The 14,748-nt window shown below is 37.0% G+C and overlaps 1 protein-coding gene across 1 annotated transcript in view; it reads left to right on the forward strand.

The window, feature by feature from the left end:
• The window catches only part of FRRS1 (ferric chelate reductase 1), a 52,807-nt gene extending 38,515 nt beyond the window's left edge, over positions 1-14,292 (forward strand). The window contains exons 9-16 of the mRNA XM_027536423.1: positions 1,387-1,500; positions 3,059-3,171; positions 5,933-6,019; positions 10,461-10,558; positions 10,805-10,863; positions 11,997-12,140; positions 13,262-13,323; positions 13,408-14,292. Coding sequence (XP_027392224.1) covers positions 1,387-1,500; positions 3,059-3,171; positions 5,933-6,019; positions 10,461-10,558; positions 10,805-10,863; positions 11,997-12,140; positions 13,262-13,323; positions 13,408-13,500 — 770 coding nt within the window. The 3' untranslated portion in view covers positions 13,501-14,292. The remainder of the gene's footprint in view (positions 1-1,386; positions 1,501-3,058; positions 3,172-5,932; positions 6,020-10,460; positions 10,559-10,804; positions 10,864-11,996; positions 12,141-13,261; positions 13,324-13,407) is intronic.
• Positions 14,293-14,748: the final 456 nt, after the last annotated feature.

The following is a 14,748-nucleotide window of genomic DNA, read 5'->3' on the forward strand; positions in this document are numbered from 1 at the left end:
CAGTGTTATGCTAATCTTATAGAAAGAACTCAAGAAGAGTTTAAATAAACATGAATTTTTGAAGTTAAAAAAATTTTAAAGTTGTATGATAGAACTCATTCACATAACAGCCTGACTTAGGGATGGAAATATTTGACTAATTAAATAAAATTTTATTGTTATTATTCTCCAGATTTGCTACTACTTTGATCAATTTTTGTAATTCTAGATTTTCTCAGAAAGTCATCTACTTCAGTTAGATTTTGAAATATTTTTGGCTGACTTAAAGTTGTATATACCATTTTTATATAATTTTAAGGAATATCTTCATATCAGCAGCTATGTCATTGTTTTCATTTCTAATATTGTTTGTGATTTTTTTTTAATCTTGTGGTCAGATTTATCAAAAACTCAATTTTATTGGCTTTTACAGAATTAATTTTTCTCATTTTTAGACTTATTAGTTTGTTAATTTCATTCATTTATTTTTAATCCACCTTCTTTTCTGGTTTCCTAGGTTATGTTTTGTAATTTTAAATGCATCTTTAATTAAATTATTTACTTCAAAGTCTTCTTAAATTTTTTTAAGAGAATGCTTTAGAATGATTAAAAACTTTTGAATAGTACCTTGATTATATCACCTGTGTTTTGATATAAAGTGCCTTCATTGTTATTTGTTTAAAAAGGTTTGTAATTTTAGTTTTGACTTCCTATGTATCCTAAGGATTATTTAGAAGAGCTTTATAAGTATCTAGCTGGACCACTTTTTCCTAGCTTTCTTTTGTTAATTTTTATTTTGCTTAATTTTAGTTAGATAAATAACTTGTAAACATATTTCTTTTTGGAAGTCATTGAAGTGTAGTCTGTGGTCTAATACTTACTTGAGACAAAGATTCATACCATATCAAATTTCTTAATTATTTTAATTCTTTTTGACACTTGTATTCTAAAAATTATGTATGTTCCATAATTTGTTTACTCATTCTTCTAATGATGGACATTTAGCTTGATTGAATTTGTATGGCCAGTGTAAAGAAATGTTTCTATGAACATTCTTGTGTATATATCTTTGGTTAAAAAGGGAATATTTCTGAAGGATTGATTCCCAGAATGGACACACGTCCATTCATAGCAACATAAACAAACTAGCTGAAATAATTCTATACATTATAGATTTTATTTTATAAATAATGAATATTATTATAATATATTAAGGCTATATATATTAATATTATATTAATACATGTTGCATATTAATATAATATCAGTATATAATAGTATATATCATCTCTACTGAAATTTATTTTTTATTACCTTAAGAAATTTTGTTTTCAAGCCATGTCATTGTCTCTCCATTCCTTCTCTCCTGAGAAAGTAATTCATCTTCATTTTCTTAAAAAATTTCAGGTCGAATTCATAAGCATTCTCAGCAACCTTTGATTACATATGAAAAATACAATGTGACAGGCGATCCAAAGAACATAGGAGGATCCCATTCTTTACTCCTTCTGAAGGTTCATGGTAAGTTACATGTATATTATTACTACTTTGTGGAATAAACTTAACTTTGTGGGATAAATTTAATGCTGGCTAGATTGAGAAGGATAACAGGCACAATTTAGCAAATATCCATAAATCTAAGTTTAGGCAACAACATTTGCAGGTAGCATTATCTATCTTAATGTTTACTATTTTTTCACAAAAAGAGAGTAGGGATATTTCAGTGGTTTTAACCCTGACTTATATTAAAATCACCAGTGGAGCTTTTAAGGCATTTATCAATAGAATTTTTAAAAGTACACTAGTTTCTAATTGCAGCCAGGATTGAGTATTATTGGGTGAATTAACTTTTATGAGACTTTAATTATGCCATTTATTAAAATAAATGGTAATAAATTAGTAGTTTGCGATTGTGATTGTTTAATTATAATAGTAGTTTGGTTTCAAAGCTTCCCTGGTGGCTTATATGGTAAATAATCTGCCTGCAATACTGGAGACCTGAGTTTGATTCCTGAGTTGGCAAGATCCCCTGGAGAAGGGAGTGGCAACCCACTCCAGTATTCTTGCCTGGAGAATCCCATGGACGGAGGAGCCTGGTAGGTTATAGACCATGGGGTCGCAAAGAGTCAGACACAACTGAGCAACTAACACTTTCACTTGGTTTCAAAGATGTAATTTTTGTTGTTGTTGTTGAAGAACTGGTCAATGTACAAGAATTTGAGGGTATACAAAGTAACTCAGTGCTATCATTATGTATCACATACTTAAAATGAAGGGAATCAAGTTGGAAGAGCAGTAGCCTAGAAATAAGGCTCTGATGTACTCTGGTTGTACAAGTAAAAATTGATTTCATTTGAAAAGCAGTCCAGTTATTGTTGAAAAATGAGGTTAAAAATAGGAGAATAGTGTAAGTGTATACTGTACTATACTCTACTTTTATAAAATATTAATACTGGCAGGGGACTTTCCTTAATTGGTATATTACCTTTATATACTTCAGAATTATCCATTCTAGTGGGAGTTTCAGTAAAACTTGAAAATATCTTTATTGTTGTTATTTCACTTCTACTAGTAGCTCTAGTTGAGCAGTAATTGGATTCAGAAATAATGTGCCTATTTGTTTTCCATTATTTTTAGGAGTAAAATGTGAGACGATTCTGAGAAAACTATAGATAGGTTGTATTAGTGTAATGATTAAGAGCACAATTAATTAAAAAAAGACTGGATTCAAATTCTGACTTATAACCTTGGGCAAGTTACTTAACTTCTCTATGCTTTCCTTCCCCATATAGCAGAACTGGAATAATAATTGTAAATATTTTATAGGAATTGTTGTTAGGATCAGTTAGATTAATATGCATAAAGTACTTGGAGACAGTGTCTGGCATGAAATAAGAGCTTTGAAAGTGTTGGCTATTAGAAGTAGTAGTGGTGGTAAAAGCATTGATCTTTAGGTTGTATTTATTATGTCAGCTGAATGTCTTGTTGATTGTTTACATTTTCTAAGCATTTGGATTGGTCATTTAAGAAATAGCTTGATTAGATTGTGTTGTCAACCATTGCATTTTCTCACCTGTAGGTGCCTTAATGTTTGTGGCATGGATGACCACTGTTAGTGTAGGTGTACTGATTGCCCGGTTCTTCAAACCTGTTTGGTCAAAGGCTTTATTTGGTGATGCAGCTTGGTTTCAGGTAGGTGGAGAAATAGTTTAATGCAATTTCCATATTACTTGAATGTTGCAACATGAAAACACATGAATTAAGTGGATTTTTGGATGGTTATAGTTGTAATTTTGGAATCCTTATAATCTCTCTTTGCCCTTTGGTTTCCTAACCAACTGAGAATAGACATAAGATACTTGATGGAGATAAAAATAAAGACAGCTTTATGAAGGATCAGGCTGAGTTGGAGAATGTATCATTACCATGTGTGTTTTTTTGGAACACAGACCTTGAATGCATGTAACGTGATCTTGAGTTACATGTCTAGTTGCAAAAGAAGATTAGAAGAGCATTCATCCACTGCACTGAGTACAGATGGGTCCAAGAAGGCAGTGCATGCATGCTCAGTTGTGTCTGACTTTCTGCGACCCCATAGACTGGTATCCCACCAGGCTCTTCTGTCCATGGGGATTCTCCAGGCAAGAAAATTGGAGCGGGTTATCATTTCCTTCTCCAGGGGATCTTCCTGACCCAGGGATCAAACCTGCATCTCTTGCATCTCCTGCATTGACAGGTGGGTTCTTTACCAGCTGAACAATCAGGAAAGCCCAGGAAGGCAGCAAAGCAGAAGAAAGAAACTGGTTGCTCACTATGCTGCAAAGCAGCGGTCCGTCCTCTGGTTGATGGGCTAGTGAAGGTTAGGCAATCCCTCACTCATCAGTCAGTTCAGCTCAGTCACTTAGTCGTGTCCGACTCTTTGTGACCTCATGGACTGCAGCACGCCAGGCCTCCCTGTCCGTCACCAACTCCCGGAGTTTACTCAAACTCATGTCCATCAAGTCGGTGATGCCATCCAACCATCTCATCCTCTGTCATCCCCTTCTCCTCCCGCCTTCAATCTTTCCCAGCATCAGGGTCTTTTCCAATGAGTCAGCTCTTAGCATCAGGTGGGCAAAGTACTGGAGTTTCAGCTTCAATGTCAGTCCTTCCAATGAACACCCAGAACGGATCTTTAGGATGGACTGGTTGGATCTCCTTGAAGTCCAAGGGACTCTCAAGAGTCTTCTCCAACACCACAGTTCAAAAGCATCAATTCTTCAGCGCTCAGCTTTCTTTATAGTCCAACACTCACATCCATACCTGACTATTGGAAAAACCATAGCTTTGACTAGATGGGCCTTTGTTGGCAAAGTAATGCCTCTGCTTTTTAATATGCTATCTAGGTTGGTCATAACTTTTCTTCCAAGGAGCAAGCGTCTTTTAATTTCATGGCTGCAGTCACCATCTGCAGTGATTTTGGAGCCCCCAAAAATAAAGTCTGACACTGTTTCTACTGTTTCCCCATCTATTTCCCATGAAGTGATGGGACCAGATGCCATGATCTTAGTTTTCTGAATGTTGAGTTTTAAGCCAACTTTCTCACTCTTCTCTTTCACTTTCATCAAGAGGCTCTTTAGTTCATCTTCACTTTCTGCCATAAGGGTGGTGTCATCTGCATGTCTGAGGTTATTGATACTTCTCTCAGCAATCTTGATGCCAGTTTGTGCTTCATCTGGCCCAGCATTTCTCATGATGTACTCTGCATGTTAAATAAGCAGGGTGACAATATACAGCCTTGACTCATCAGTCAAGATTATGTATTTCCTGTGTAGGTGGGAAAAGAAATTGAAAGTGTCCTTTTTCATGCTGTCCCTTCCCTGGGGGATGAGGAAGCAGTCTTTTAATAGAAACATGGGCAAGGGTCAATAACTGACCCTCAAAACAAAATAAAACAAACCTTACCTTTCATTTGTCATGTAGTACGGATATTTGCGTATACAGTGAAAGATCAACAGATATGTGTTGAGATAGAATGTGCATGTCTGCTTGTAGAAAAAAAATATTGCTTATTGTAACAGTTTTGACTTTAGAAGAAGGTATTATTGAAACTTCATATAAATTTGTAGCTTTTAAGATTTACCTTGTCTAATATCATTTCTCAGTTTTGGCTGGCAGTGTTAATCTGTTTTATTTGTTCTCACTACTGATTGTCATATGTCTTGCTCCTGTCTGTCTCTGCCTTTGATTGTTCGCTCTCTCTTTTTCCTCTTCTCACGTGGATATTCCCAACTGGAAAACTCTTTGTCTCCCTTTCAACCAGTTCAAGTCCTCCACTGTCTTCAAAGCTATAATATCTGCACACATTGCCTGACTATAGGTCCTACTTTCTGGTGACTATATATATGTGTATATTTATACTATATTTAGTGACCATAGGTCCTGCATTCTCTGGGGTAGTTTTGGTTTGCACCAGTTATCCTGGAATAATCCAGTATCAGTGCCCATTTTCACTCTCAGTATTCTCCTTGTTTGAATGATGAATTATACATTTCAAATATGTTTCTCTTATCTGCGCAATTAAATCCCAAGCTCCCCAGGAAACAGTACTTTCTGTTTCCTTGGAGTTTCATTGTATGTAACCATTTTGCTTGGTGGTGGAACTTAATAAATGTGTTTGGAAGGAAATGAGTTTGGCAGGTAGGTGCTCTCTGTGTGTGAAAATATCCATTCCCGCTGTTCTGTGCAGGTGAAGTCTTGGCAGATGCTTTTGAGTGATGAGGTTGGCAGCTTAGACTTTTCTTTAAAGTTCAATGGTATAGTAAGATTTTTTTTTTAAACTGACAATGAACTGTGGTTAGATGTCAACTGAATGGGTACCTTCTGTGGATCTCAGCCGGTGATCTTCATGGTTACACCAGCTTCTTTCTCTTTCGTGTTCGCTCTCTTCTCATTTATCATTTCACTCTTGCAGGTGCATCGAACTCTCATGCTCACTACTTCTGCCCTCACCTTTATTGCTTTCCTTCTGCCTTTTATTTACAGAGGAGGCTGGAACTGGGTAAGTAGATCTTACACAGAATGTTTTTTTATTATATTCATATGTTTAAAATTCATTTTGATGCCAAAGGAGATTGCTGCTTTTTTTCTCAAATGATGCATGAAAAGATATATCTTCATGTCCCTCTTTCTCTCCTTTTTGAATCATCTGATGAGTGTTTCACATGGCTGGTGTCAGGGATGGAGTTAGAATATTAGTGCAGATTACTTGGTAGTGGAATGTGTTTTTAGACAGTCTCAAATTTTAACTATATACTATGTAGCTTTAATGAGTTTTCTCACTATAGAACGGTGAAAGTTGAAAGCATGATATCTAAGGAACACGAACACTTTAAGTGGTTTTCTCTAATACTGTGACTATCACTGTTAACATTAGTTGTATTCCTACTATGTGAGCAGCTGTGCTAAGTGCTTTACATGTGCTATCAAAGTTAAACTTCAAATAAAGTCGTTACTGATGATAATCCCATGTCATTAAAGAAGAAATGGAGGCTTATTCTCAAATGTGGATCTCAAGTTTAGACCTTTACCCTGACTTGGAGACTCAAACATCCAGCTGGCTACTCAGAAACTCAACTTGTGTGTCCAAGACATCTCAAGCAGTTCCCTTCTTGGGCCAAAACCTTGGAATTATTCTTAACTCTGCTCTCTTGCACACCCTGTGTCAATTCCATCAGGGAATCCCATTGGCAATACATGTCAAATAAAAGCACTTTTAACCATCACTGGCTACTCTGTGGATTTGAGCCAACATCATCTTTTTGCCTGAATTGTTACAACAGGTACCTAGTTGGTCTCTCTACTTCAACCCTTGCCCATGTGCAATCTGTTTTCAATCAAGAAGCAGAGTGATTTTTTAAAAATGTAAATCAGATTATATCATTCCTATGTCCCAAACTGGTTTCTCTAATGTCTCAGTTTTACCCCAAGTTAAAGCTAAAGTCCTCTATCACTGGTTCCCAGTTACTCTCTGGATTGGTCTCCTCTTCCTTTCCTCAACCTTAGCTCATTTAATTTCATATTTGGCTAATTCTCAGCATGTTACTGATTTGTAGTCTTTACAAAGATTCTTTCTTTTTCCTAGGTCATGTGTCCTCTACTCCCTTACCTTCTGCAAGTCTTTGCTTAAATCATAGTTTCTCAAAGAGCCCTGCTCTGCTCTATTTTTTTTTTTTCTAAAGAAATGTTTACCTTATGTAATTTAATATAATTTACTTAAATAATGTATTTTTTCTTTTGTCTTCTCACACTAGTATGTGAACTCTGTGAGTGATGGGATATTTATGGGTATGTTTGTTAGTGTATCTATAACACTCAGATCAGATTCTGGTATGTGACATGTCAGTAAATATTTATCAAATGAATGAATGAGGCTTACTGAGAATCAGAGATGTACCTAAGGTCAGAGTCTGAGTTTCCAGTATACTCTTCTAGTTTAACAGCCAGTTAAATTTTGATATCAAAATTTGATATTTCAATTTGGGCTGTTGCCAAAAGGGTAAATATGGATGAATCTTGGGTCATAGATATTACTAGGAAACCTCCTTTCTGCTTTTTAAGTATTTTTAGACTGGTCAACCTATTTTTTAAAGGAAATTATGAAGATTTTCTGATATGACTTGAGACATTGGGACTTTATTTTCTCCAGGTACTTGTGACAAGTGTAATGCTTACTTTACAAACTTCGTAGCTTGTAGTCTTCATAGTTGTGACAAGGGTGGTAAAAAGGTAAAAACATAATTCTATAGCTGGATCCTTGGATTTGAATCCTTGTGTCATCACTGATTGGAGAAGGCAATGGCACCTCACTCCAGTACTCTTGCCTGGAATGTCCCATGGGTGGAGGAGCCTGGTGGGCTGCAGTCCATGGAGTTGCTAAGAGTCTGATACGACTGAGCGACTTCACTTTCACTTTTCCCTTTCATGCATTGGAGAAGGAAACGGCAACCCACTCCAGTGTTCTTGCCTGGAGAATCCCAGGGATGGGGGAGCCTGGTGGGCTGCCCTCTATGGGGTCGCACAGAGTTGGACACGACTGAAGTGACTTAGCAGCAGTCATCTCTGATTACCTGAGACATCTTGGGCAAGTTGCTTAACTTCTCAGTCCCTCAGTTTACTCAAATGAAGATAATAGAGTATCTATCTCATAGGCTTTCTGAGGGTTGATATTTAATTAACTGAATGCACTTAAAAGAGTTCCGGGCACATTCTAAACAAAATAATTTTGTTCACTGCTATTACTATTTTTTATTCAGTTGAGTTCAGTTGCTCAGTCGTGTCCGACTCTTTGCGACCCCATGAATCACAGCACGCCAGGCCTCCCTGTCCATCACCAACTCCCAGAGTTCACTCAGACTCATGTCAATTGAGTCGGTGATGCCAGCCAGCCATCTCATCCTCTGTCATCCCCTTCTCCTCTTACCCCCAATCCCTCCCAGCATCAGAGTCTTTTCCAATGAGTCAACTCTTCGCTTTAGCATCATTCCTTCCAAAGGAATCCCAGGGCTGATCTCCTTCAGAATGGACTGGTTGGATCTCCTTGCAGTCCAAGGGACTCTCAAGAGTCTTCTCCAACACCACAGTTCAAAAGTATCAATACTTCAGCACTCAGCTTTCTTCACAGTCCAACTTTTACATCCATACATGACCACTGGAAAAACCAAAGCCTTGACTAGACAGACCTTTGTTGGCAAAGTAGTGTCTCTGCTTTTGAATATGCTATCTAGGTTGGTCATAACTTTCCTTCCAAGGAGTAAGCGTCTTTTAATTTCATGGCTGCAGTCACCATCTGCAGTGATTTTGGAGCCCCCAGAAATAAAGTCTGACACTGTTTCCACTGTTTCCCCATCTATTTCCCATGAAGTGATGGGACCAGATGCCATGATCTTCGTTTTCTGAATGTGGAGGTTTAAGCCAACTTTTTCACTCTCTACTTTCACTTTCATCAAGAGGCTTTTGAGTTCCTCTTCACTTTCTGCCATAAGGGTGGTGTCATCTGCATATCTGAGGTTATTGATATTTCTCCCGGCAATCTTGATTCCAGTTTGTGTTTCTTCCAGTCCAGTGTTTCTCATGATGTACTCTGCATATAAGTTAAATAAACAGGGTGACAATATACAGCCTTGACATACTCCTTTTCCTATTTGGAACCAGTCTGTTGTTCCATGTCCAGTTCTAACTGTTGCTTCCTGCCCTGCATACAAATTTCTCAAGAGGCAGATCAGGTGGTCTGGTATTCCCATCTCTTTCAGAATTTTCCACAGTTTATTGTGATCCACACAGTCAAAGGCTTTGGAATAGTCAATAAAGTCTGCCATAAGGGTGGTGTTATCTGCATATCTGAGGTTATTGATATTTCTCCCGGCAATCTTGATTCCAGCTTGTGCTTCTTCCAGCCCAGCGTTTCTCATCATGTACTCTGCATAGAAGTTAAATAAACAGGGTGACAATATACAGCCTTGACATACTCCTTTCCCGATTTGGAACCAGTCTGTTGTTCCATGTACAATTCTAACTGTTGCTTCCTGACCTGCATATAGGTTTCTCAAGAGGCAGGTCAGGTGGTCTGGTATTCCCATCTCTTCCAGAATTTTCCACAGTTTCTTGTGATCCACACAGTCAAAGGCTTTGGTATAGTCAATAAAGCAGAAATAGATGTTTTTCTGGAACTCTCTTGCTTTTTCGATGATCCAGCGGATGTTGGCAATTTGATCTCTGGTTCCTCTGCCTTTTCTAAAACCAGCTTGAACATCTGGAAGTTCACGGTTCACATATTGCTGAAGCCTGGCTTGGAGAATTTTGAGCATTACTTTACTAATGTGTGAGATGAGTGCAATTGTGCAGTAGTTTGAGCACTCTTTGGCATTGCCTTTCTTTGGTATTAAAATGAAAACTAGTCTTCGGTGGGCTTCAAATGGCTGTGCTGGTGTTGCTGCGACTGCTGCTGCTTTTGCTGCTGCTAAGTCGCTTCAGTTGTGTCTGACTCTGTGCAGTCCCATAGACGGCAGCCCACCAGGCTCCCCCGTCCGTGGGATTCTCCAGGCAAGAGTACTGGAGTCGGGTGCCATTGCCTTCTCCGGTGCTGGTGTTAGCGGTCATCTAACGTACTGGTGGAAGGGTGCAGCATTCCGTGATTGGATTCCATCACAACCATTTATGCACTATGTGGACCTGGGTACATTACTCACCATCTTAAGCCTCAGTTCCCTTGTTTGTGGAAGTGGGATATTGATAACTAATCATTAGGCATCAGAGTGAGCGTTAGTGATAATGTGTATAAAGTATGTGCCTGGCATAGACACTCAGTGAACAGTGTTTATTATTATTATTAAATGTTTATGGCTAGAGAAAAGCCCTAAGAAACTGCTTCTGTGTGTATTATTTTTAATTTGCAGATTTGATGGGCAGGATTAATACCATTAAAATGATGTATCTTTGTTCAGCATGCAGGTTATCACCCATACCTTGGTTTTATAGTGATGGTTTTAGCAGTTCTTCAGCTTCTTTTGGCAGCTTTCAGACCACCTTTACATGACCCAAGGTACTTGTAGTCTTTATTTATTAATGCCCTTAAGGTAGATATCCTTAATTGGCAAGCCAATTCTTTTTTTTTTTTTTGCATTTTATAAAATTCAGTGATAAATTATATTTACTTAAAAAGGTTTTAAAATGTATTTCAGATAGCTGATGCCTAAGCAATAAGGGAAATTACATGCTTTTTATTCTCTTGGGAATTTATTGTAGTTCCATCACTTTAAAGAATACTGACTGGTTCTTTATTTGGTAGAAGGCAAATGTTTAACTGGACTCATTGGAGTATGGGAACAGCTGCTAGAATAATAGCAGGTAAGTAATTGTGATGCCACTTATTCATATATAATTGAAAATTGTTTATACTGCAAGTTGTAATTTGGCTTAAATGATTTTTAGATACATTAGTAACTGGAGTAATTGGTTGTTGAGGAGAAATCAGTCTTAAGCATTGAAATCCAGAAAGCAATTTCTAGAGGTAACTATTTAAGCTATTATTTCAGTTTCAAGGTTTTAAAAATGACTTTAAAACCCTCCTTTTAAGACTTCTTTTTAGTGTTTGCCTTTGCCAGCAGGATAAGTTATGCTGATGACCAAATATATAAGCAGCTCAGCTTGAGAGTCTGTCATGGATTGGGCTGAATCAGGCTTGGGGACCCAGCCCTCTGTCGCCAGGTTTTCTCCTTGGGAATGGTACCTTCCAGGGCAAGGTGTTTTTTAAACGTCAAGTATGATTTTGTAGTATTTTTTAAATGAATTAATTAATTTTAATGGAGGATAATTACATTACAATATTATGATGGTTTTTACCATACAAAAACATGAATTGGCCACTGGTATATATGTGTTCCCCTCCCCCAATCCTGAACCCCTCTCCCAGGTCCCTCCCCACTCTATTCTTCTGGATTGTCTCAGAGCACTGGCTTTGGGTGCCCTGCTTCAGCCATCAAACTTGCTTGCACTGGCCATCTATTTTACATATGACAATGTATATATTTTAATGCTATTCTCTCAAATCATCCCACCCTCCCCTTCTCCCACTGAGTCCAAAAGTCTGTTCTTTACATCTATATCTCCTTGTGATGCTTTATGTGATAAATACCTAAGCTGATCTCCTGCCCTCACATTTCTATGTTCTATAGAAATCGTGGAAGAGGAGGTATAGTCAGAAGTGGCTTCCATACTTTTCCCCTCTCCTTCATTGTAGACTTAAAACTTTGGGCACCTCTTTCTTAACAATTGGAGGATTGTAATTATAATTTCCCATCTTAGCCTTTCTAGTCTTACAATAAAGACTAAATTAACTACTTGTTCTTAATTATTAATCTAATTCATCTCATAAACTCTTTTAGTATATTTCACTTGATATAATTCACACATGTATGCACACACATACATAGTTACCTCTTGAATTGTATTTTAACATGTGTATTTTCTTATAAATGTAGTGGCAGCAATGTTCCTGGGAATGGATTTGCCAGGACTGAATCTTCCTGGCCCATGGAAAACCTATGCAATGATTGGATTTGTAGCCTGGCACGTTGGGACAGAGATTATTCTGGAGATACATGCTTACCGACTCTCTAGGAAAGGTAACCTGCTCAAAGAGCAGTGTTGTAGAATCACTTTTATACAAACTGTTGGAATATAATTAGTTTCTCAACACTAATGGTTGACTCTTACATAGTACCTTACTAAAAATTTATTTCCATCACTCAGTCTATGATAAAAATAGTGGAAATTTTCTGCCTTTGTTTTTTATATTCACTAGTATTAGAATTTGTGAGTAAAATGCAAGGAAAAGATGGAAGCTTTTAGGGAAGATGCCTTCTTTGTAAGTACTTTTTTACTTTGCATGCTGCTCTGACGTGGGGCTACAATGAACTGAGAGCCCTAAATGACTGGAGCTGAGAGACCCCTGAGACGGAGGAGGATGAGATGCTCATCCATAGTCAAGACAGGGCAAAGCTGCAGATGAATTTTACCTATTCAACAGACTTCCTGAGTGCTATCACTTAAGTTGCCATCTGCACTGTATATAGCTAGCTAACCAGCGTGCTACGTAAGAAGGACTTAATACTTTGCCAGTGCTCTCTAGTGGCAAGGTCCATTTTGGCCCCAGTGCCAGGCAGGGTAAGATACCTGTAGCCATTAGTAGTGGAGAGATTAGCAGAGAATCAGTGACATGTTAGCCTGGTTTCTAGGCTAACTTCCTTTGTGTCCTAAGGTGGCCTCCTAAAAACAAAACCTCTTTGTTGTCTAGCGTGTGTGCTCAGCAGCTTTTTTGGAACTGAGTAGTAAAAACTGTCCTACCGTTTTCTGGGTCTTGATAGGGTAACATACATAGGATTTGAGTCCTTTTTTTTTTTTTGATTGGTATAGTTGATTTACAATGTTGTGTGGGGTTTGACCCCTAAAGGGACTTTTGATAACCACTAGATTATGGCTTGCTATTTAAAAAATATATATGTATTTAACACTTGGATTGTTAGAACTCTGACTAGAAAAAAATCCTTTCACATGTATGCTGTAGCCAGCTTGACCTGATTTGTAAGAGCCTTAAATATGCAAGAAGTTTGCAACATTTGGTCACTTGAAATGCAAGAATGTACATCTTGGAAAATTGCCAATGCTTCAAATCAGAGCTTTCTTTGAGAATGAGTTTACCTGCATACACACTGGCCTTACAAACTTTTGTTCTCGTTCTTGACAGTTGAAATACTGGATGATGATAGAATTCAGATCCTCCAGTCGTTTACTGCAGCTGAAGCAGAAGTAAGTTCTTTCTTCTTATTTATTGGCACAAACCTTAGTGATCGGAGTTTCCTTTTTTCATATCTCATTTTTTTTTTCTTTTAGGGTTATGTTTTTAAAAAGGTGGTGTTAGCAATTTATGTTTGTGGGAATTTGACTTTTCTCACTATGTTCTTATCTGCAATCAACCGTCTATGAGTGAGTGAAGACCTTGGCTTTTGCAGACCAGGTGATAATCACCATCAAGCCAAAAAACGTGATGCCTGTCCTGACTGCCTGGAATGTATTCATGAATTCTAATTAGGGAAGATCAGATCATGTCTATAGAGAAATTCTGAAATCTGGTCTTTAGAGATCAACATTCAGTAGGGTCCCATGGACTATAAACTGATGTCAAGGTTTATATATTATTCTGAGTCTTAATGGGAAGGTTGTGTTTGAGGAGAAGTAACTCAAATATTTTTTATGCTGAAATTTTAAGAATGTTAGCATTTAAGAAAAGAACTGTTTTAGAAAAACAAAAGGATGTCATTAGGACAAAATGGAGACTGTATTAAGGTAAATATCTTTTGGACTTAATGGTGCTGTTGTACTTTAAAGAAAACATTTATTTTTTACTAGTTTCTATGAATGGTCTTTCTTAGGACTTTTTCCCTTTCCCCTTTCCTTAAGAATTTTTGAGAAACATATTTTTCAGTCCAGTTTTTTAGACATGTCCTTTGTTTCATGTATTTTGTTACTTCCCTGATAAAGGTAAAAGTGGGGTTAACACCATTTCATTAACATTTGAATATATTATTAATATTATAATTTCTTTCTTAGCAGTGAAATGCACATGTGCATCTTTTGATTGCGTGTCTTCATATATTTAGCTACATAGCTAAAATGACATTTTATATGTTAATTGTTTTGACTATGAGATAAAGTCTTAGTATTTGGAGATTGTAGACTGGCATTTCAAAATTAATAAAATTCTTGTTAGCATTTTAAGAGTTACTCTCTTTCTTTGTGCTACTAAAATAATACGGATGATTCTGTTTTGTTAGAAGTTTCTGATACTAACCATGAATTAGAATCATCAATATTATTTTCCTTCCTATTTCAATAATTTCTCTTTTATGATTGGCTCTCATATTTGCTATGGGGATTTCTAGCCAGTGGGTGGCACCGTAACACTACTGCTTTGTTCCTGTTTCCTTGTGCTGATTCATTTTCAGTACTTAATATCTCGGGGTGGCATACCCCTTAAAATTCACCAGCTTTTAATATTTATTTGAAAAATTTCTTCCTTTGAGGGAATGATCACAGTTATAGGTTAGAATTGAAATTAGGGACCAATGTTGTTATTTTCTGGTTCTAATTTGTTTTCTAACCATGTTATTTAATAAACCATTGTTTGATACTTCTGTTTACATTTCTGTGACCTGGTAACAAATGAACACAACT

This window comes from Bos indicus x Bos taurus, chromosome 3, assembly GCF_003369695.1.
Source record: "Bos indicus x Bos taurus breed Angus x Brahman F1 hybrid chromosome 3, Bos_hybrid_MaternalHap_v2.0, whole genome shotgun sequence".
Classification (NCBI taxonomy): Eukaryota; Metazoa; Chordata; class Mammalia; order Artiodactyla; family Bovidae; genus Bos; species Bos indicus x Bos taurus.